Source organism: Mirounga leonina, unplaced genomic scaffold, assembly GCF_011800145.1.
Source record: "Mirounga leonina isolate KUSES-001 unplaced genomic scaffold, KU_Mleo_1.0 Mir_92, whole genome shotgun sequence".
Taxonomy (NCBI): Eukaryota; Metazoa; Chordata; class Mammalia; order Carnivora; family Phocidae; genus Mirounga; species Mirounga leonina.
In genome coordinates this window covers 25,922,477-25,946,819 of record NW_023270852.1, presented here as the reverse complement: position 1 = coordinate 25,946,819, position 24,343 = coordinate 25,922,477, and the positions used below count along the sequence as shown (strand labels likewise).

The 24,343-nt window shown below is 34.3% G+C and overlaps 1 protein-coding gene across 3 annotated transcripts in view; it reads right to left on the bottom strand.

The window, feature by feature from the left end:
• Nucleotides 1–24,343, bottom strand: part of EED (embryonic ectoderm development) — a 29,575-nt gene that overhangs the window by 3,145 nt on the left and 2,087 nt on the right. Inside the window, exons 2-10 of one of the 3 annotated variants that reach the window (XM_034994977.1) lie at nucleotides 20,562–20,714; nucleotides 18,301–18,393; nucleotides 15,064–15,129; nucleotides 13,882–14,007; nucleotides 13,133–13,214; nucleotides 10,944–11,035; nucleotides 9,053–9,186; nucleotides 7,090–7,195; nucleotides 5,932–6,006 (exon numbers count right to left, since the gene is read on the bottom strand). In XM_034994977.1, the coding sequence (XP_034850868.1) occupies nucleotides 5,932–6,006; nucleotides 7,090–7,195; nucleotides 9,053–9,186; nucleotides 10,944–11,035; nucleotides 13,133–13,214; nucleotides 13,882–14,007; nucleotides 15,064–15,129; nucleotides 18,301–18,393; nucleotides 20,562–20,714 (927 nt within the window). The remainder of the gene's footprint in view (nucleotides 1–5,931; nucleotides 6,007–7,089; nucleotides 7,196–9,052; nucleotides 9,187–10,943; nucleotides 11,036–13,132; nucleotides 13,215–13,881; nucleotides 14,008–15,063; nucleotides 15,130–18,300; nucleotides 18,394–20,561; nucleotides 20,715–24,343) is intronic. The other 2 variants (XM_034994978.1, XM_034994979.1) reach the window with 2 other exon arrangements.

The following is a 24,343-nucleotide window of genomic DNA, read 5'->3' as shown; positions in this document are numbered from 1 at the left end:
CCAGATTTAGAAAACTCTGTGACTGAGGCCTAGGAATCTATTTTTACAATGTTCTCCTAGTGATTCTGATGCAGAAAGATTTGAGACCACCAATATAGTTCATTCATGTCAGCTTCCTGAAACCTAAAATGCAGAAATCCTTTCATCTGATTAAGTTCTAAGAAAAGAAATTTTAGAGCTAGTGGCTTTTTACTTCTACTTCCAAAACGATGAAGTAGATGTACTTTCCCCTATTTATCCTCACTATAGCTTAAAAGACTGAGTATCAAATATAAAGCAAACATAAGATTTTGAAAGGTAGAGAGAAGGCAGGTTGGTTTGGAACCTTGGGACTTCAGGACGTTGAGTTCCTTGGTTTTCTTTTCTTTCTTTTTTTTTTTTTTTAAAGATTTTATTTATTTTTTAGACAGTGAGCGAGAGAGAAACAGCATGAGAGGGGAGAGGGTCAGAGGGAGAAGCAGGCTCTCCGCCGAGCCGGGAGCCCGATGTGGGACTCGATCCCAGGACCCTGGGATCATGACCTGAGCCGAAGGCAGACGCTTAACCATCTGAGCCACCCAGGCGCCCGAGTTCCTTGGTTTTCTTCTGCCTCATTTATGTACCCGACTGGATACTAGACAAGGCAGCAGCTCAGCAGTACCCATGGGTTAAGTCCAAAATACCCCCAACAAAAGCCTGCTCTCTCTAATAACCAAAGAACCAGGAAAGTGACAACCTAGCAGGAGAGAAAATTTTCTAACACTCTACTCCTGCCAAACACCACAGAAAAAAACTGTGGGCCCATGCTCGCATGAACCAGCAAAGGCCCAGTGGGGAGCACTTCTCAGGTGTAACTCTGCACCTCAAATGTGTACCTGACCCTCCCTACCCCTCACCCGTAAGGAGGTAACTTTCTCCTCCTTCTCCTCTTTGCCTGGGGTGGTATCAGAGGAGGCCTAGCAAAGTTAGCATGTTTATAATCATCCATGACCCCCCCCGTGTCAGTGGAGACCACTTTGGGGAACAGTAATGAGACACCACCATCTCGACTTCCCCACCACCTACCAATCATGAAGTAGTACTCCCCTTCCCCAGCTGAAAATTTATCAGAGGAAGAATGTAAAAAACATCTAAATAAGACACACAGTCTTGTAGTATAACACTCAAAATATCTAGATCTCAAAAATTCACTTGTCATACCAAGAATCAGAAAAATCTCAACTTTAATGCTAACAGACTAAATGCCAACAATGAGAAGCATAGGTGTTGGAACTATCTGACAAGGATTTTAAAGCAGCCATCATAAAAATGCTTCTCTGAAAAAAATGCTTCAATGAGCAATTATAAACACACTTAAAAACAAGAACAAAAAGTCTTAGCAAAGAAATAAGAATCAAATGGAAAATTTAGAACTGAAAAATACTATAACCAAAATAAGAAAATCAACCTAAACGTTCAACAAGAGTCAGTAAATTTAAAGTTAGAAAAACAGAAAGTACCCAATCCAAACAAAAGGAAACAAACGAAAAAAGATAGTCCCAGGGGTCAAATAAAAGATCTAACATTCATATCATTAGAGTTCAAAAGGAGTGGAAGAAGAGAGCAGGTCTAAAAAAAGAATCTGAATAGTGGCTGAAAAGTTTCCAGATCTGGCACAACTGTATCTCCAAAAGACAAATTTACTACAATTTAAGAAGGTGAGTGAACTCTAAAAGATAAAATCCAAAGAAATCAAGGTACATCATATTCAAACTTCTGAAAACTAAAAAGACAAAAAAGCAAGTAAGACAGAACACCTTATATTTAGAAGAAAAACAATTCCAATGATGGCAGGTGTCTGAGCAGAAACCACAGACCCTGGAAAGAGGGAACACAACATTTTTCAAATGTGTAAAGAAAATAACTGTCTAGGTAAAATCCTATATCAAGTGAATATACCTTTCAGGAATGAAGGAGAAATGAAGACATTCTCAGATGAAGAAAAACGAAGAATTTGTCACCAAAAGAACTACCCTAAAAGAATGGTTACAGGCAGTTTTATAAACACAAAGGAAATAATATGAGAAGGAATCTTGGAACATCAGGAAGGAACAATGGAAAAAGCAAAATGAGTAAGTACTCTCCTTTTCCTCTTGAGTTTTTAAATTATGTTTGATGGTTGAAGCAAAAATGGTAACATTTTTTGATGTTTTTCTCAATTATAAAGGGAATATTTAAGACAAACTATAAGCGGTGGATAAAGTAACAAAGGAAAATAAGGTTTCTACACTTCGTGTCAAGTGGTAAAATGTTGATACACAATAGACAGGTTACATAAATATGTTTTTATATTTATTATTGCCTGGTAGGCATATCTTTAGGCAATTTTTTACTTTTAATCTACACCTATTTTATACCTAAAGTGACTTTCTTATAGATAGCATTAACAAAAATAAATTATAACAAAAGGTAACAAAACAGTTAATAAATATACATATATAGTATCTAGAGGAAACACCAAAAAGCTGCATAAAGAAATGTACTTAGGGGCGCCTGGGTGGCTCAGTCAGTTAAGCGCCTGCCTTCGGCTCAGGTGCAGGATTGAGCCCCCGCATCAGGCTCCCTGCTCGCGGGGAGCCTGCCTCTCCCTCTCCTCCCTGCTCATGCTCTCTCTCAAAAAAATAAAATCTTAAAAAAAAAATGTACTTAATATTACAGATAAATCAAAATGGAATTCTAGGGGCACCTGGGTGGTTCAGTTGGTTAAGCATCTGCCTTCTGCATAGGTCATGATCTTGGGGTCCTGGAATCGAGCCCCGAGTCTGGCTCTCTGCTCTCACTTATGCTCTGGTGTGCACTCTAACAAATAAAAAATCTTAAAAAAAAAAAAAAAAAAAGTGTAATTCTAAAAAATATTCACATAGGGGTGCCTGGCTGGCTCAGTCAGTAGAACATGGGACCCTTGATCTAGGGCTTGTGAGTTCAAGCCCTACATTGGGCATAGAGCCTGCTGAAAAAAATGTTTACATAACCTACAGGAAATCAGGGAAAAAGCCCAGATAGAAGAAAAAAAGGAAGAAAGAAAAAAAAACTAAAAAGGTCCAGTCACCAAGACACAGCAATAACAAACAACACACAGAGCTGCAAAACATCATAAAACTGAAAGCAAAAAGGGAAAAAAATCCACAATTACAGCTGGAGACTTCCCCATCTCTCAATATTCGATAAAATAAGTAGACAGAAAAGTCAATGAAGCTATAAAAGAATTCAACCACACCATCGACCAATAGCACCTAACGGACACTTATGGAACACTCCCCACAAATAGAATTACACATTCCTTTCAAGCTCCCACAGAACATACCCAAGATAGTGCCATAAAATAAATCTCAAAAAAGTTTAAAAGAACCCAAATTACAAAGAGTATGCTCTGACCACAATGAAATCAAATTAGAAATCATTAAAAGAAAGGTAACAAGAAATCTCCAATACCTAGAAACTGAACAACACATTTCTTACCAAAATTAGTGAGATGCAGCTAAATAAAGGCAGAGAGGAAAATTTATAGCATCTAATACTTATCTTAGAGAAGTCTCAACTCAATAATCTGAGCTCCCACACCTTAAGAAACTACTAAAAGAGCAAAATACACCCATGGCAAACAAAAGGAAGAAGAGAGAAAAAATTGAGTAGCCCCTACCAAGACTTAACAACAAAAAAAAAGAAGACAAATTACCATTTCAGGAATGAAGCAGGGCTATCAGTAGAGACCTTGCAGTTGTCAAAAGGAAAATAAGAGAATATTACAAACAACTCTACACATAAATTTTACCTTAGATGTAATGGATCAATTCCTCATACAACATAAACTACCACAACTCACATAATATGAAATAGTTAATTTGAACAGCCTTTTTTTTTTTTTAAAGATTTTATTTATTTATTTGACAGAGAGACACAGCGAGAGAGGGAACACAACAGGGGGAGTGGCAGAGGGAGAAGCAGGCTCCCCGCGGAGCAGGGGCTCGATCCCAGGACCCTGAGATCATGACCTGAGCCGACGACTGAGCCACCCAGGCGCCCCTGAACAGCTTTTTTAACTATTAAGGAAATGGAATCTGTATCTTTAAAACTCTCAAAAATTTCTAGGCCCAGATGATTTAACCAGAGAATTCTAATAACCATTTATGAAGAATTTCTTATCATTTCTTCCAGAAAATAAGAGGGAAAACTCGCCAATTCATTTTATGAAGCCAGGATTATCAATACCAAAACCAGACAAAGACATTACAAAAAACTTCAGACTAGTATCATAACCTCATGAATACAAACAAATCTTTGACAAAATACCAGCTATTAACAACACTTATAAAAAATTACACTATGAACAAATAAACTGATTCTAGGGATACAGGACCAGATCAAAAAAAAAAAAACAAAAAAAACCAATTAAATACACTCCATTAACAGGCTAAGAAAAAGCCACATGATCATATCACCTGATATAGAAAAAGCATTTGACAAAATTCAACACCTATTCATGATAAAATTCTCAAAAAAATTAGTAAGGGGGATAGTTCTCAACCTGATAGAGAACTATAAAAAACATACAGCTAATATACGTAATTGTTAAAGACAGAATTCTTTCCCTTTTAATATCAGAAACAAGTCAGGAATGTCTGATCTTAACACCGCTATTCAACACAGAACCGGAAAGTTTGCCAGTGAAATAAGGCAAGGTCAGAAATGAAGATATAAAACTGTCTCTATAGGCAGATGACATGATGGTCTATGAAAACATTCCCAAGTACTAGACAAAAAACCACGGGATTCAAGGTCAATATACAGCATTCCTGTATACTAGCAATAAACACATAGAAGTAAGGAACACCATTTATAATCATTCAAAAAAGGGCAGTACTTAGGTATAAATCTAACAAAGCATGTACAGGACTTGTATGACAAAAGCTACAAAATGCTGATAATAAAAATCCAAGATCTAAATGGAGAGACATACTATGTTCATGAACTGGAGAGCGGAGCAGATATTAATTCCCCATCAAACTGATACACAAATTTAACAAAATACCAAACTCTTCACTGCCCAAAAAACCCCCAGCAAGATTTTTTTATAAAATGTAGACAAGATTATTCTAAAATTTAAACAGAAAGGCAAAGGAATCAAAATAGCTAAAAAACAATTTCAAAAAAGAATAATAAAGTGGAAGAAAACACTTAACCAATTCCAAGACTTATTACAGAACTACAGTAATCAAGACTGTGTATATATAGTAGTGGTATAGGGAAAAGAACAGAAAAACCAGAAGAGCCTCACACAAGTAGGCCAAACAATTTTTGACCAAGGTGCAAAAGCAATTCAAAGGAGAAAGAAGTCTTTCAACAAATGGTGCTGAATAACTGGATATCCATAGGCAAAAAATGAACTACTACCTAAACCTCATATAAAAATTAACTCAAAATAGATCATACATTTAATAAAACATAACACTATAAAACTTTTAGAAGAAAACATAGGAAAACATCTTTAGGATCCAGAGCGTGAAGAGCTCTTAAACATAACATCAAAAGTGCAATCCATAAAATTTTTTCAAAAATCAATAAATTGAAATTCATCAAAATTAAAACATTTGCTCTGCAAAAGACCCTGTTAAGAGGATGAAAAGACAAGCTACAGACTGGAAGAAAATATTTGCAAACTACATATCTGACATAGGATTCATATTTAGAATATATTAAGAACTCTCAAAACTCAATAAAAAAAACACAAAACCAATCCAATTAGAAAATGAGCAAAAGATATGAAGAGACATCATCAAAAAGGATATATGGATGGTAAATAAGCATATGAAAAAGATGTTCATCACTAGCCATCAGGGAAATGCAAATTAAGACCATGATGAGATATCACTACACACCTATCAGAACAGCTAAAATAAAAAATAGTGACAATACCAAATGCCGGTGAAGATTCGGAGACACTGGATCTTTCATACATTGCTGGTGGGAATGTAAAATGGCACGGCCACTCTGGAAAATAGTTTGGCAGTTTCTTAAAAAACTAAACAAACTTAACCATGACCCAGCAATTGCCATTCTAGGCATTTATCCCAGAGAAATGAAAACTTAAGTCCACACAAAAACCTGTACACGATTGTTCATTAGCAGCTTTATTTGTAATACCCCAAACTGCAAAAGGACCAAAATGTCCTACAACAGATGAATAGTTAAATAAACTGTGGTATATCCATACCATGGAATACTACTCAGCAATAAAAAAAAGGAAAACTATTGATACACACAACAACTTGGATGGCATTATACTGAGTGGAAAAACCAATCTTAAAAGGTCCCATACTGTAACATTCTTGAAATGACAAAATTCACATGTGATAAAATGACAACACAGAACTATACACACACATTGTACAATGTCAATTTCCTAAATTTGATATTGTATTACAGTTATGTGAGATGTATGTGGGAGAGATTGGGTGAAGGGCAATATGGGACCTCTCTGTACTTTCTATGAAACTTACTGAGAATCTAATTATTTCAAGATCAAAAGTTTAAAAAAAAAGGTAAAACTATACCCGTAAAGCCAAGAAAAAAATAAGTCAGGCTCTGTCCAAGAAAATATGAAATGCCCTGAAATCCACATCAAGAAAAGAAATTGGATAGCAATTTTTCCAAATATGACAATCCTAAATGTTCAGATAACATCACCAACAACTACTCTAAATTATCAGCAAAAAATATGTAAATACACATCAACACATGAGAGAGAAGGGGTTGGCAAACTACAGCCATAGCCAATTCCAGCTGTCTGTTTTGGTAAATACAAATTGACTGAAATGGTAACATCGGGTATCAGAGAAGAATATCATCTTACAAGTTAACATTTTTCCTGTTATTGCAGCACAAGTTATAATAATCATCAGGATGTTATATGCCTAAAACAAGTTTCCAAATCTATGAGGCTTTAAGGGAAAAAAAAGGAATTTCCCATCTGCCATCCAATTTACCAAACTGTATAAAAAAATTGTGCTCCCTGCAAGGTTCCAACTCACACAAACAAACAACAGAAGTACAGCTTAACAGCAGTTAGCATACCTTGGAAAGTATCAAATCACCTAACCATCGCACACAATCGACATAATTCCTATGTATGTCTCTGGTGGAAAAGTCAGGAAAGTGAATTTTCTGAGAAATAAATGGCCTGCAATGGAAATGTCAAAAGTTAAAAAGAAAAAAGAATAGTAGAATCACACTAATTTTCACTTTCATATTTATATGACTATTAATTCTGTGTTCCTAGAAAACTGCATACCTTCTTATGTGTTTATTGAGACCTAAAGTCTCATTTCATATATTTCTGTACTTTTTCCATTATCGGCTCTCATTTCAATTTTCTTATGAAATTTCATTTACAAAAATTATAGCTTCTTATCTTACTATGGAGACCAAAATAAATCACTTCAAATTCTGGCTATCCTAACCAATGATAAGCAGTATCATCTGATTACAGCACTAAAAGTTTCTCATAGAAAACATTAAACTATTCAAACCTTTAAATTTAAGCATTAACAGTCTATCAAAGTCAACATATCTACATTATTTCAAAAGATGGTCACCTTTCTAGGAACAATGACACATCATTCCAAAGGCTGCTAAAGACAAGGTTAGATGAGAGTCCTCCCTTGAGCAACAATTTCTAAAAATGGTATCTAAAAGGAATTTGGCATTTATTAAGAATTTTCCTGTACTTAGGAAAGTGAAACATAGTGCTATTTTTTCTTTAAAGATGTTTTTGAGAAGACCACCAAGCAGAGAAGTCACTACCAATTCTATAGTTACTTAAAAGTATACCTAACATTTCTAATCTAGTGATTCAGATTTATACTGAAATAACTGTAGAAGAATGACATGATGCCATGAATTAGTTGTGTCTTGGGCAACTCACATGTCCTCTCTTTACTTTTCTCTCATATGTAAAAAGGATGTTGGGCTGAATCATCTCAAACATTCTTTCCAGTTCAGATTCTGGGAGCTTTTCTTTATTAAAACATTAAAATGTTATTAATGATCTAATACAAATTCTTAATTCTGCTATAATTATATTAATTGCTTTTTAGCCAAATATGTTAGTGCATTGAAGTATTTGTTGATGGTTATAAATTTAACTGATAACCTATTAATAATCTGGTTTGATAACCAGAAAATAAATGCTTTTTGTTAAAACAGAAGTGCAAACGAAGTTAATATACACAGACATACCATAGTGACAGTGAAAGTGTTAATAGCCTGATGAGATTCTGAAAAGACAGTTATTGAATTAAAAATCAAAGCATTTCAAAAATATATTAAGGGGGTATCTAGATGGCTTAGTCGGTGGAATGTGCAACTCTTGATCTTGGGGTTTAAAATCTGAGCCCCACGTTGGGTGTAGAGATTACTTAGAAAATAAAAATCTTTATATATATATATTAAAAATATTGAAATTATATATATATTTATGTTTTAGGAAAACTGCACAGTTCCCACTCATAGTCAGTCCCATAAAGCAAGGCTCCTGGTTTTGAACTTTCTCCATCTAAAAAAGGGATCATTTAAAGGAAAGCATTACATTATCATGAAATAAAGCCAAGAAACCCATTTAAAAAAATCATGATTTACTGTCTTGACTTTGAATTTAAAGTGTTGACAAATAATACAAGTAATACTATTCTGAAGGGTCCTTTATCCTATCCCACGGAGCAGGTTTAAGCAGCTTAAAATTGTTAAAATGTAAATAGTCAAGCACATGCATACCTAAATAAAAATAAGTGAAACATGCTACTAAATTAAGATGAAGACAAAATTTAAAGGGGATTTTGAAAAATGAGCCACAAACAGACTAAAAATAAAGGGCTTTGATTTAAAAAATCTTATGGCATATAAATGGGTACCTAAAACTTATTCAAAGAAGGGCTTCTAAACTCAATGTTGGGGGATTATGTAAAAATTTTGGAAAAAGTAAAATGCACCTATCCAATAGCATGAAAAAACAAACTGTTTTCAATAGCACAGTTGTTACCTGTTAGTTTTATTTGGATTATAATCATAAGATTCCTTAATTGCATTCATCATTCTCTTTGAATTGATCCTCCAAAGTTTAAGAGAGTGATCCATACCACAGGACATTATTTTTTCACCCAAAAGATCATAATCCTGTATGTAAAAGAGAAAAGCTTAAAATATACAAAACTGCCCAAATTAGACTATCCAAATTTCATCTGATGTACAGCATAATGAAAATTCTATTTCAAGTCACACACATTTTGAGTTTATCCATGTAGCCCATAAATCAGTTGTTACTGCTTCCAAGACTTTTTTTTCCCAAGATTTAGTTTTAACTGATTAGTCATAACCACACTATATGAGCTTATACAATATGTAAGTCAAGAAAGTAAACTGTTTGAATTTAGTTTTATCTATTCAATTATCTTTAAATATTTCCTTTGCTTGATTTTGAAGGTAAACTGAATGAAGTAAAACAATTATTCTATGACGCAAAGACCTGAGTTTGTCAGTATTCTTTGTCCAACCCTGATTAAACAATGAAATCGACAGCTGTAAACTATACAGTTGGTCCTTGAACTGAAATTTTACTTTATCTGTAGTCCAAATGCTTATTATATTGGTTTTAAGTTCACTTTTAAAAGAAAGAACAGTAGAAGGGGGCCTGGCTGGCTCAGTCAATAGGGCATGCAACTCTTGATCTCAGGGTTGTGAGTTCAAGCTCCACACTGGGTGTAGAGATTACTTAAAAATAAAATCTTAGAGGCACCTGGGGGGCTCAGTCAGTTAAGCATCTGCCTTCAGCCTTCAGGCTTGTGCTCTGTCAAATAAATAAAATCTTTAAAATAAATAAATAAATAAATAAAATCTTAAAAAAAAAGGGAAGAAAACAGTAGAGTTCTATTTAAGGAGGAGGAGATTTTCCTTATTAATCTAGCTATTCTGTGTTAATCCAACCTTTGAATTGATCAATAACACTGTTTTTACAAGAGCCTAAGGGCTTTAGGTTTGGTGTTCACTGAATTCAGAAGTCTGGTTGCTGTTACTTCTAATTATCTCACTGTCAATAGCAACAAGACACCCTTAGAGTCAGTAGCTCTAATTTATAATTCTTAAACGATGGTAGTCATGGCTCTTAGGACACATAAAACCAGATGGAAGAATGCTTCTGCAACTTTTAGAAAATCCAAGGCAACAAGGTAGCTGTAGGTAGGTATGATTCTCACAAAAGCATACAAACTCCAACTACAGAAATATTTAGTACTTCCAAATAAAAAGCTACTGACTTCAAAACAACGTGCCCCTTTACACAGTTTAATAAAATATTGAAGAACTGTAAAACCACTAGATAAGCTATAAATGGAACATAAGTAAAGCTAAAATAATGTAAAAATGTGAAAATACTAGCTGACTAAAAATACCAACATCATATCATTAAAATGGATCAAGAGATTATAATACATAAATATAAAGATAACACCATGACATCAAAGAGTTCTCTAAAACTTAGTTTAAGCACAATTAAACACTTCCTAAAAATGGATCTTACATTTCAACTTCAAATAAAAGATGAAAGTTGATCTCAATTGCTAACTAGCTTAACCTTTTTCTTTAATAACTGAGAAACAGCAAAATGAAAGTTGGCTTGGTGATTTCTGACTAACAAGTTCATGGTATTCTTTCATGAGAATCAAGGTGCTGGTATAAAGTGCAAGAGTATAGATAAAGCACAAAAAGCCTAACTTGCTTTATTCCTTCATCTGTAAAGTAAAAACCTTGTTATGTCACAAGTAAATGAGTGCCTGGCAGGCTATATGAAACAAACCATATGCTTTCTTATAAGAGTTCCATGGGGATTGTTCAGAGCTCTACACCTGAAGGTCACTGCCCTGCAGCTTTCAACTTACAGCACTTAGAACTTCATCTCTGTGCCCTTCTACGCCTCCAAATATTGCCACCAGAGTGTCTGTTTGGATATTCCACAATCGTAATGCATGATCTAGTAAAGACATGAAAAAAAATTTTTTTAAATGGACTTTTATCATTCACTTACTCTGGACTCTCAAAACCTCTTTAAAAAAAACTACAAAAGTTTGGACTTAAGTAATGCACAGTGAGAATTAAGAATGGAATCTACATTATATAACAACTGAAAATATTTACATCAACATGTAGACTTAACTAAGTATGAGCTCAAACTTTCCAGATCAAAAAGAAGCATTTATGTGGTCTTAAAATATGTTTAGCTTATTTGCCTCAAATAATTTCCTTTAAATAACATCCTAATTTGATGGGAGTTATGCTCATTTACAAATTGAGGGGACTACAAGGTTTCTAAAGTAACCCCAAAATAGGGATAAAAAACATACAGTACAACTTACTTCTATAGTATTATAGACCTCTTAGAAATATAACAATTTGAACAATCTCATTTTCCACTAAACATTAGCAACAAAAATATACAGCAACATTAATATAAAAAGGTACAGCTTGAAATACAACAATGCCCATATTGTACATGAATATTAACATATTCCATACACTAGAAGAGGCAGTAATAAATGGTTTACTAGTGGAAATTAACATTGTTATAAAAATTATTTCTTGATTCTAATTGTGTACAAGTTTTTACGTGGACATCTGTTTTCATTTCTCTTGACTACATATACACACACAGGAGCTGTATTTCTATGTTTAACTTTTTGAGAAACTGCTAGACTGTTTTTTAATGTGTACATTTTACTTTCCCACCAGCAATGTATGTGGGGGTTCAAACTTCTCTACATCCTAATCAACTTTACACAGCAACACAGGTTACTGTCTTTTTTTTATTACAGTCATTCTAGTAGGTATTAAGTGGTCTCATTGTGTTTTTGATTTGTATTTCCCTAATGATAAATGATACTGAGCACCTTTTCATGTGTTCACTGGACATCAGTGTATATTCTTTAGAAGGTCTATTCAAAACCTTTGCCCATTTTTTAAAGGGTTGTCTTTATTGTTGAATTGTAAAAGCTCTTGATACAAATCCCTTATTAGATACATAATTTGCAAATATTTTCTTATATCCTATAGGTTATCTCTGCACTTAACTGACACAAAGTGGGAAGAGCAGGGTTAGAGTTGTGGTATTTAGAAAGAGTAAGGCATTATGACCTGTAGCACTTGTAAAGAAATACCTGGGCCCAGCTACTATTATCAAGAAAAGAGAAAAAGTTATCAGCTCTTAGGTGTTGACTTCCAAACTTAAGCCTTGGTAGGTAAAGAAAAATCACACTGAAGCATTTTCATGGAAAAGTTTTGATTTGAGGACATCTTTTAGTATGAGCAGATTGTGGAGGGAAGGTTATACGTTTGACAAGCCTTTAAGAATAAACTTGACTAGAATAATAATGTAGAGTAAAAAGAGAACAATCAAGAACAGAATGTAGAAATAACAACACAGATGATTTCAGAGAGCTCAGAAATTAAGAGGCTTGTCTGAACCCTGAATAAATTTATAATGCCAATATAAGCGTACAGAGGAAAGCAAGGCTTTCTTTATATATACAGGAAGTATTTCAGAGACCTTATGCTGGAGAACTTAGCATTTTAAGGAATTCTATTATAAAAATAGAATAAAATATAAACTTTATAAAATAAAATAAAAACTATATATGAAAAAGCAATACAGATTTTCAGATGCATTATTTCTCATTACATGACTGGTCAGTGATAAGGAGATTTACAAAACTATTTTTAAAATTCTTAAAAATGTCTAACTTTGGTGGATCTGCCACTTAAAATTAATAAAGCTTAAAAATGTAATTCAATTGAGGATGAACAATCATAATACACTATTGTGAATAAGGGTGACACATACTTAATTTTCAGTACCAATTATTTTATTTATGTCTGATATTAACAGTCCATTTCACAGTCCTTTTACCTAATTCTTGGTCTAGGGATGCTACTGTAGCCTGAGATTTTTCTACTAAAAACGTACTTTATAAATTCTAAGTCTGGCTTTTTTTTTTTAATACCTTAGAACTCTTTGTCCCTTAAAAAAAAATCATTCCCAAATAAATAGGACTAAAGAAACATTTGCTTTTCTTACCTTTACTTACTGACAGGAGAAGATTTGGATCTCTTGGGTGGAATTTCAGCTCATTGATAGCATTTCCATGGCCAACATAATGCTACAATAAATTTATAACATTCAACTTTCATTTTAAAATCAATAAATTCTTTCATTAATCTTAAAAGAATGGAAATACAGTTTCACTTAAAGTAGTAGTTCCCAACCCTGGCTGCATATTAAAATCACCCAATGAAGTCAAAGGAAAAAAAAAAAAGCTCAAGTCCTATATGCAGGTATTTTGATTTGACTGGATTAGCGGAGACCCAGACAAGGATTTAAAAGATCCTCAAGTGATTCTAATGTGCCCCAGGGTTAAAAACTTCTGATTAAGTGATCTGCAAAACATCTTAGTATCAAATTCCCAGGCTTCACCTTTCAGTTCTTTACAAGTCCTTGACTCTCTATCTCTAATTAGGATGTTTGGAAAAAGTACTCACTCTTCCCCTATAGTTCATTAGAGCATCTCAGAATAAGGCAAAGCAGGAGGGAAATTATTCTTTTTTTAAAAATTGCAAATAATAAAAACCTCCCGCTTATTCCTTAGTTTGTATTATCAAATGTAAAAAAGGTCTCAAAAGATTTGTCTAAAGGAAGCAAAAAGCAAAGTACAAATCAAATTAGAAATTGTACAGATATTGAGATTCCACTAGTTTTAAATTAAAAATGACAAGTTTTCACAAATGTGTATTCAAAATAGGGCAGTTGCAATTTAACCAAAAACCCACCTTTATGCACTGCATTGTTATGGGATTAATTATCCTAATTATGCCTCTAGATCCAGCCACAGCCAGCAAAGGATGGCTTGTATTGCTATCATACGTCCATGCACAAGTGTAAAAGTTTTCATCAGCCTAAGAAATGCCAGTTAAGAAATATAATTTGTTTTTGAAAAGTAAACATGTCAATGATTATAGTATATACTACACGGAAACCTCTATAAAGAAATGCTCAAGTTTTTGACACAGAAGTTCTCATTTCTCCTTATATTACCATATTTAAACAATGGACATTTTAGGTCTACAATCTACACCAAATGGTCAAACAGAACCAGTCCTTCCATTCAATTTTGATTACTATTTAGATGCTTGCATAAATACTCAACTCGGTCATTTGAAAGCAACCACAGACAATATGTAAATGAATGGGTATAGTTGTGTCCCAGTAAAACTTTATTTACAACAACAGGTAGCTAGCCCCACAGGCTATAAATTGCTGACCCTTGTTTTATCCCAGTATGTCTGACTATGCATCTCTATTCAGTTTGATAGAGTTAACTATTAGTTTTCCACCTTTTCCTATGAGACTTGCCCAATATGGCTATAGGTCACTTCTTTCCATATAAACTATTGAAGACTGAATATCCTTGTTCGCTAGGTTTCTCAAATGATCTGAAAGAAGCACTATCACCAACCTTTGTCTAACCTTTTGGCTTTTTAGACCTTTCTTTTTTTTATGTACTTATGTTTTGCAATACTTTATTTCCTACATAAACTGTGTTTACTTTTTCCCTATAGGCTTTGTTGTTCAAATACTCGGTATGACTGCCAGTCACAGCTTCTGATCAACCCCAATTCACTATTAGCTACCCTGAAGTGATAAAATTCTAAGCAAGGTCAAAGAAACAGGAGGTTTTAGCTACTCTTTGCTATCATTTCCATAACTGGATTTCCAATGCTCATCTCTAGCCACTTCTCCCCACTCTCTCATATCCACCTTACAATGCATTTCTAGGGATCAGGAAAATTAGATAAACTAGATACAAGGAATCTCTTGGGGGACAGTAAAGGAACAGCACTGGTTAAAGGACAGTATAACTTAAGGGAACTAATTAATTTAGAAAAGTTTTGGTGTACTTATTGAAAGTCAATTTCTTCAGCCAAAGGTATTAAAAACTCAAGAAAGGATACATCCGCATCCACATAAGATTGCAACAACCGGATCTCTCCCTGTGAGTGACATTCATATAAGGTAACCTAATGAAAACAAAAATATAGTAAGTTTTATCTCAAACACAGAAACCACATTCTCTTCACCTCTGCAACATATTTTAGTCACAAATGTGTCTTAAAGATACTACAGAAACTCGGGCGCCTGGGTGGCTCAGTTGGTTGGGCAGCTGCCTTCGGCTCAGGTCATGATCCTGGAGTCCCAGGATTGAGTCCCGCATCAGGCTCCCTGCTCAGCGGGGAGTCTGCTTCTCCCTCTGACCCTCCCCCCTCTCATGCGCTCTCTCTCTCTCAAATAAATAAATAAAATCTTAAAAAAAAAAAAAAAGATACTACAGAAATTCTTTTAAATAGCTTCTTTAAACTTAAGGAAGCATTATAAAGCCTAATGTATTACATAATTTCCTGAGTATATTAAATATTGTAGTAATAATAATGGTTTCTATTTCCCATGTTTTAAATTTAGATCTCATTCATGTAATTGCACCAAACCGTTCAAAGTGAATACAGCTGAATACCTCAAGGTAAAGTTGCAGTTTATCATTTTTTAATTAAGTTCTTAAAGTCTTTGGGTAGTTTAAGAATATTTACATATTAATTTACATATAAGAAAGCCTATAATTTGTCTAAATAATGTTTTTCTCATGGACACAGCTCATTTTTTTTTTTTTTTAAGATTTTATTTATTTGACACAGAGAAATAGTGAGAGCAGGAACACAAGCAGGGAGAGTGGGAGAGGGAGAAGCAGGCTTCCCACCAAGCAGGGAGCCCAACGCGGGGCTTGATCCCAGGTATGACCTGAGCCGAAGGCAGACACTTAATGATTGAGCCACCCAGGTGCCCCAAATATTAACTTTCTGATGTATGGTGGTCCTTTTTATTTGCCATATATTCTAAAGTTAATATATACACTATGTAAATTAAACTTTAATAATTTCTTTCCATTTTTCTTATAGCTTATAGTCATGTTAGCAATAACTTATTAATTTTAATTGAAGTATATAAGAACTCCATAAAGATCCTATAAATTATCACTGCCTATTAAATTAATAAAATCGCTACATTAATAGTTAAAAAATTTTCCTTATCGGGGAGCCTGGGTGGCTCAGTCATTAAGCGTCTGCCTTCAGCTCAGGTCATGGTCCCAGAGTCCTGGGATTGAGCCCTGCATCAGGCTCCCTGCTTGGCAGGAAGCCTTCTTCTCCCTCTCACACTCCCCCTGCTTGTGTTCCTTCTTTCCCTGTGTATCTGTCAAATAAATAAATAAAATCTTAAATAAAAATAAATAAAAAATATTCCTTATGACTGCTAAAATAGGTTATGTCCTAGAAGATAATTTTTTCTTTTTTTTCTTAAAAAAAAAAGTCCAAACAGAACTTTTTATAATTCAATAAACTATGTAATGGCCTTCCAGGACATTTTAAATGAAATTACAGATACTTTTTGTTACAATGACTGAACATTTAATTTAAATAAGGACACTGAAGCACAAATTATAACTAATTCTGATATTATCATGGCCAAGTTAGTGAAGTATAATCTTGGGTTTACAGTGATGTCTTAAAAGTAGATTCAAATTAATTAATGCACTTTGTTCCCAACTAGGAAAAAATAACCTAATATTTTCTTGAACCTGTATCACTTTCCCCATGAATTTTTTTCCCCAAAGAATTTAAGAACCAGACTACATGTCACAAGCCACATTTGGCTAAACACCAAGAAAAGCTGTTATCCCATGTTACCAACTGCAGTACCCAAGTTTCAAATTTTCAGGATTTCAACGACCTAGTAAAGGCACCAGAGCCTTAACCTTCCTTACAGGAAATTACCTAAAGCCAAATTTTACTTTTTTTAGAAAACAGGAATAGAAAGGATCTAGCCCAGAATGGATGCATGTGTGCTTGTTATGACTTGAAAATACTGAGTTGACAACTCCCTTGTTAGGAGTTAACTTTGTTTGAGAACAGAATACCAAACACTGAGAAACAAAAATACAGAACACTGTGCATTAAAACCACATTCGTGGGCGCCTGGGTGGCTCAGTCATTAGGCGGCTGCCTTCAGCTCAGGTCATGGTCCCAGGGTCCTGTGATCAAGCCCACATCGGGCTCCCTGCTCGGCGGGAGGCCTGCTTCTCCCTCCTCCACCCCCCCTGCTTGTGTTCCCTCTCTGTCTCTCTCTGTCAAATAAATAAATAAAATCTTTAAAACAAACAAAAAACCCCAAAAAACCACATTCTTTTATTGCCTAAGAAACTTAGTACAACTAATAAAGAAGCATAAAATTTTATTTTACTCAAAGTAACAACGTATGTACCATCTCTCAGATTTACTCCTCTTCACCTCTGAGGCTAAAGGCAGAGGAAATGACTTGTTATTTGTTGCCAACCTGTATCTAATTAGTCTATCTCCTCTGTTTTTCTTTTTCCAAATACAACAATAAATTTCTACGTTATTCCTCATAACTCCTAGTACAGTATTAATGGATAACCAGAAATGTTAGCTAATGCAAAATTAAGAGGACAATTTTTCCCTGAGGTGATTTCAATTTAATAACTAACTCCAAAGACTCCCAGGAAAGCACTAAGGACTCTTCCTGTTCTCCATTTATTTAGAAGTGAATAGAATAATAAGTCTTTGCAGTCCACCAGTTCAGCCACTGGCTTAACTAAAAACTTAAATAATGGTTTATGTTAAAATGTGCCAGCATGTTTCTTCCCTACACTTCTCTCAGTTCAAGATACTTTTGGCTTCCTTAAATAAAAACAAATCTAACAGATGTTTATCACAAATAGTTAAAATATTTTCAATAACTAATATATAAAGCCACTGGATTTATGCTTTGCATTTACAGAGAGCCACTAAGCAAGTTTATTATTTTTAAGAAACTACAGACTTTATATCCTAATTTGAATGATAGACAACTATTAAAACTCTTCCAAAAATAGGAGTCAATTCTTTCAGTCACACAAAACAAGGACAAAATATAAACAGAAACAACTGAAAGTATTATATGAATTAAAGATGTACTTTCAGTAGTGAATACCAGGTTCTAACAATGACAATTTCTAGAATATTACATAAGGAGTACTGTTAAATCAGCTATGCCAAATTTACTTCAAAATCATTACACTGCAATAGTATAACACCCGAGTCTAATAATCAAGCCAAATGCCAAACAGACCCCTGAACACTCACTCTGTTGCTTCCTACAGTTGCAAACACTAATGGATCTCCTTCTTTACTGTGCCAGTTAAATTGTACTCCAAACAATGGTTGATTATGATCTTCCTGTAAAATAATCATAAAATAGAACAGTTACTATACTTTAGAGACAAAAGAATGATGAACTGACTATTTCCCCCTCACAAATTTTTTTTCAAAATGTAGGCCACTATTTAAATCAAGATCAGGTAACAAGCACTCATCTAAGAAAACACTCTGATATTTGCCTTCTGTTTTCTTAAACCCAATCATATTCTTCTGATCAAAATTAAACTGGATAATTGTTATAGATGCATTTAATCTCTTGGGACATAAGGACATAACTTATGTTTCTCAAGCAGGAAATGAACAAATACACCAAGAGTTAATATAGCGCCTCTAACACCAAACTTTATTCAGTTTAATTTCTCCCTTGTAAAGTGAAGCATATCAGACTCCATTCAAATCACCACTTTCTATTATTCCTATGGAAACAATTTCAAATAATCTTGAATTTGGGTCCTTAAAAAAAAAAAAAATCCCAGTAAGTTTTATAATGAATAAGAATACCTGAGCAGTGGGGACCAGGGAAAGTAAAGGACTGTAACTTCAGTTACTTCAGTTACCAGGACCGCTATAAGGAGGTGCGTAAAAAACAAGTACACGTGACCCTTGAACAACAGGTTGGAACTGCACAGATCCAATTAAACACGGATTTTTTGGATACAGTACTGTAAACATATTTTTTTCTTTTCTTCCTTTAAAAAAAAATTTATTTATTTATTTATTTGACAGAGTAGGCAGAGGGAGAGGGAGAAGCAGGCTCCCTGCTGAGCATACCCTGGGATCACAACCTCAGGCGAGGGCACATGCTTAACCGCCTGAGCCACCCAGGCGACCCTGCAAATGTATTTTCTTCACGTTTTCTTTGCTCTACCTTACTTTTACTGTAAGAATGCAGTATATAATACATACGACACACAAAACGTGTTAATCTACTTTATGTTACTGGTAAGGTATGGTACTGACTTCTGATCAGCAGAAGGTTATTAGTAGTTAAGTTCTGGGGGAGTCAAAAGTTAAACTTGGATTTTCAGCTGCACAGGAGTGGGGCCGGAAGCACCCTCAAGTTGTTCAAGGGTCAACAGTATTCACTTTTTATTCAAAGTTATTTTTTAGCCTTAAAATTTTACTGGCAATCTCCTGGCACTGAACATTAACTTTCATATTCACTTTTAAAGTGTAACAACTTCCATTTTTTATCCTTTGAAAAGCCATAGCTTTAGGCTTTTGAAATATTTAATTGAATTATTTAAACAGTTAAAACCAATACCTCCCAAATATACTATCTAAAAATAGGTGAACATAACTAAATATTAACACAAAACTATAATGGACACTTTGCCTTTTTTTTTTTAATATACTAAGATTAATTCCCCTCTTTTTAAGAGAATATAAATTTGACACACTGAGCAATGTATTTTGCTACAGACAGGAAAATAATTTCCATATAGCCAGAGCTTCTAATGCTTTCTGAATACTTTACCTAAAAGTATATTCAGATACTTAGAAGATTCTAACTTACATATCTGTAAGATAATACAATGTATATTTTTACTCAGTATAAGAAAAATACTCCCAAATTAAAAAAAAATGAATAATATGTAAAGGAAAACATTTTAAATAAATATCACTAATCCTTTTTAAAATAAAAATGCTATTGAGGAAGCAGTAATTTAAATAACTCCAAAACCTTGTTTTCCCCAAATACTGAATATTAAGAAAATGTTAATGTACACCTTTTCCTTTGAAAACAATTTCAAGTAACACAAATGATAAGAATTAAATATTTAAAAGCTGCACAAAGACATCGGTTTCAATTTATGCTGACTGAAAGTTAATGGGTCACATTCAGTTCTTTTTATTAAGAGGTATCGGGAAGTGGCTTTGTTTTTAAAGTTTTATCAAAATATGAAGAATAACATATCCCAAATCTTTTTTTCTGAATACAAGGAAGAAAACCCAGTATGTACTACTAGGTATTACCCATTTAAATTAAAACAAAACAATAAAATCTAAAACAAATGGAGTGTAGTAACTATGCAGTCTATGCTACAAAACAAAACAACCTTCGAAGTACTCTAATTTTAAAATATTTTAAACTTGACAAAGTATCTGAGCAAAAAATGTTTACCACTGAGAACTAATTCTGAAGCCTGGCATTCAGCCCATAGGATCTGTCTTTCTGCACATACCTTGAGACTATTTACACACTTGAAAGAATATTTGCATTTCTTTGACTTCCATTTTCCCTTCCCCCAACTTTTCCTTCCAGGAGCATTTGGTGTATTTGTAGGTGTATCAGGGCGTTCAGTGTTTGTACCACTTTCTATACTGACAGCATCATCCTGTAAGTAGTAAATTAGGAAAAATTACATGAAACAACAATACTGTATGTAGCAGCAAATGACTTTGTGCTGGGTAGCTGCTGATTGACCTTAAAGTAGTAATTAATAAATTCTGCAAGAAATGGAAAAATATATTCCTGTCTCCAAATAAGGATAAAAAGCAAACCAACTACACATTAGGATTTATAGATTTTTGACATTTCAGCAATAATATAATCAGAAAAGCTAATCAGAATAATAGTAAGAATAATACTGCCTTTAATAACAAAGCACTGGCCTATGCCAGCCGCCTTAATACACTGGCTTATTTCATCTTTACAGCTCCTCACAGAAGGTGCTGTTAGATAAGGAAGTGTTGTTTAGAGAGCTTAAGTGGTCTCTTGCTACTTATGGTTGCTGGGATTCAAACCAAAGCTGTGACTCCTAAATCTGACTGAACTACATGTCTTCATAATTCACTTGACTGCTGCTCAGTCTGGAGTACAGCGGTTAATGGGCCTCTGAGGATGACGGAATGTTGGTGCCTCTTTAGATGTAGTTTCTGAAAATCCTGTTATTCAAATTCCACTTAATTAGAACACAAACCATTTAGAATTTTTAAAAAATCCTACATATTCTGTGCTATTTACAAATGACATTTGCCTCACAGCTCTTATGTAATAATGATACTCATATAGAATTCCAGAAACTGTCTATAAATTAAAGTAAAATCCTTCCAAATGTAGAAATGACGGCAGGAAACCATGAAAATTCACTTAGTTTATACGCTATCTCCAGTCCACAAGATACATTCATGGCCCTCTAATCTAAGATTTAACTACCTCCTTTGATTACATATTCCAGTGCTTCTTTGGAATAAAGAGATTTATTTAAACCTAACGCCTTAGGGCAATAGTTCCTAAATTCATTCCAGAGGAAGCCTTTTTTCATGGAATGCCTGTTAATATCTATTAGAACAAGTCTAGGAAACACCACCTTAGGGCCTATTTCTAAATGATTGCTTCCTAGTTTTATATTTACAGAAGATTAAAAGTTAACTGGAGTGTCAAAAAGCATATAAAAAATTCATATAAATTCACCTAAAAACAGTATGGTATTATATAGCTGTTGTTGGAGGGTGGTTTTCAAAGTTTCAAATGGTTCCTACCTTTAAAAAAAAAATACACTAATTATTCTGGAATGTATCAATTAGGATGAAAAAACTGGATAGATAATACACAGTAGGTGTTCAATATCTGAACTGTAACTTAATGTAATGTGAAATTCTAAAAGTTCAGTTCCTGGGCTGAAATCATGGTTTATATCTCTATTTCTCCCCCTCTTCATTCACAGTCTCACACAGTTAACACCTAGTGTAGAAAATAACTATATTTCAGTGAAAAACTATGCATTATCTATAGCACACCTTCCCACATAACCAGATTCCAACCCTCTTCATTGCCTTTGAACAACCTTACAACTCAGTTTACACTGTGAATGACTGATAGTTGTGTAAATTCTGTCTCCAAAGGTAGAAGCTCAAAATGTCTTCCCTCCCACTCTGGAAAAAACTTTGTGGTCTCCATCTGCAATTTCACCTCTACATTCCTTTAGCGTATAAATGTATATTGTTTGACTCACACTTGCCCCGTTCCCTCATTGAGTGTAAAGTAAACACTTAACATGTTTCACTTACCTTTTTCTGAAAACTGTCCTTTAACACTAGAGAAGTAAAATAATAAAACTGTTATTTATTCACCAGCTTCTTTACATTCTGGCCCAAAATTCAACTGCTAATCAAGAAAACACACAAAACACTGTTTTGTTTTTTAACTCTGACCACTTACTTACCCATCTCCTCCCAAGGAAAATCACCAAAGAATCAAATGGAAATGCAACAGTCACAATGCTTTAATTTTACCTCTAAATTAAAATCAAACCTTTGCTGAGTATCTGTGTATAGGCTGACTTCCACCTTGGCCCCTTCTCAAGGTATACAATGATGATATCCCACTACCATCTTCATTTGCCCAACAAGGAAACAGGGAGAGTAATTTGTCCCTTAATTTTGCCATAGGTTACTTAAGCAAAGTATGTCTTCAGATTCAGCCCTCTACTAGGCAACCATTAATACTCTTCAAGAAGCTAAATATCCTGCAAATCATTAGACCTTTAAAAATTCAATAAAATGGCATATACATATACAAAGAACTTAACATATGTCCTTTCAATTTTTTGATTCACATTCATAGTAGTAATTGTTTAGATTACCTTAACTCCCAACTCAAACACCACATTCTTTCCTCACTTGCTTTTGGCCTTCTCATCACTACTCAGTTCCCTCAAGAGTATGACCACTGCCCATTACCTTTCTCTGAACCCATTCTTCTAGAGTTCTCTACTGTCTTTCCTCACTGCTTCCCTCTAACCTATGTCCTAGATCTGGGGTCCTTGGGTGGAATTCAGAGGGCCTGTGAACTTAAATGGCCAAACAAACCCACTTAATTTTCACCATCTTTAAATGAAATTTAGCACTTCCATTAAATGAAGGTAACATACGTGAGAATATTACTGTAGCTGTGACTTTCTCATCAGGGAAATCAAGTATTTTCATATCATATTCTAGTAGTTGCAGATCTCAAAAAAAACTGTCTTATGCCCATCATTACTACCAGACCCCCTGCTAGATCTAGTTACTTAATGTGCTAATACAGAAGCACTTGGGGCATCTGGCTGGCTCAGTCCAAGGAGCATGGAACTCTCAATCTCCAGGTTGTGAGGTGGAGCCCCATGCTGCGTGTACAAATTAGCCACTTAAACACTTTATATTAAAGCACTTTATTAAAACAAATCTTAAATTTGTTCTAAAAAGCATTTTTATAACATATTTCATAAATTTATTATTTTGTTTGTAACCTTATATACTGTATTTTATACGTTTTAAAACATTCTGAGAAGGCTACCTGAGATTCACTGAGGTGTCCAAGGAACTAAAATGTTTAAAGTCCCTATACAAATGAGTAAACTCAAAGGCATAATCCACTGTTTGGTTCTGAACTGCTTTAGAATGCAAAGAATATATCCTCTTAAGGGTCCACCGAAAAGGCTTTCAATTTATTTGGTCCCCTGAAATTTTCCTCAGTCTAAAGAGATTATTGATATTTTCATTACATTTCTGCTTGATTATTTAGTATGTGCTAGGGCCAGAAGCAAAAGTCTTCACAGTAATTAACACTTGTATAGTACTTCTGGGGCAGAGACCCTTTTAAGAACTTTATCTGTATTATCTCATATAGTCCTCACAAATACTCTTTGAGATAAAGACCATTATTCCCATTTCTAAGAAATTAAGGAAACTAGATCAAGTACCTTGCTCAAGTAAGTAAAAGATTAGGAATTTTAACCTAACATGTGGATCCAATCTGTACTCCTAATCGCTAACCTAATCTGCCCAGAAAAAATTTTTCAAAAAGCGGAAATAAAACAGCCTCCAAGGACTGAAATGAAGTGGGTCAAAAATGTTATTAGAGGGACGCCTGGGTGGCTCAGTCGGTTAAGCGACTGCCTTCGGCTCGGGTCATGATCCCAGGGTCCTGGGATGGAGTCCCGCATCGGGCTCCCTGCTCAGCGGGGACTCTGCTTCTCCCTCT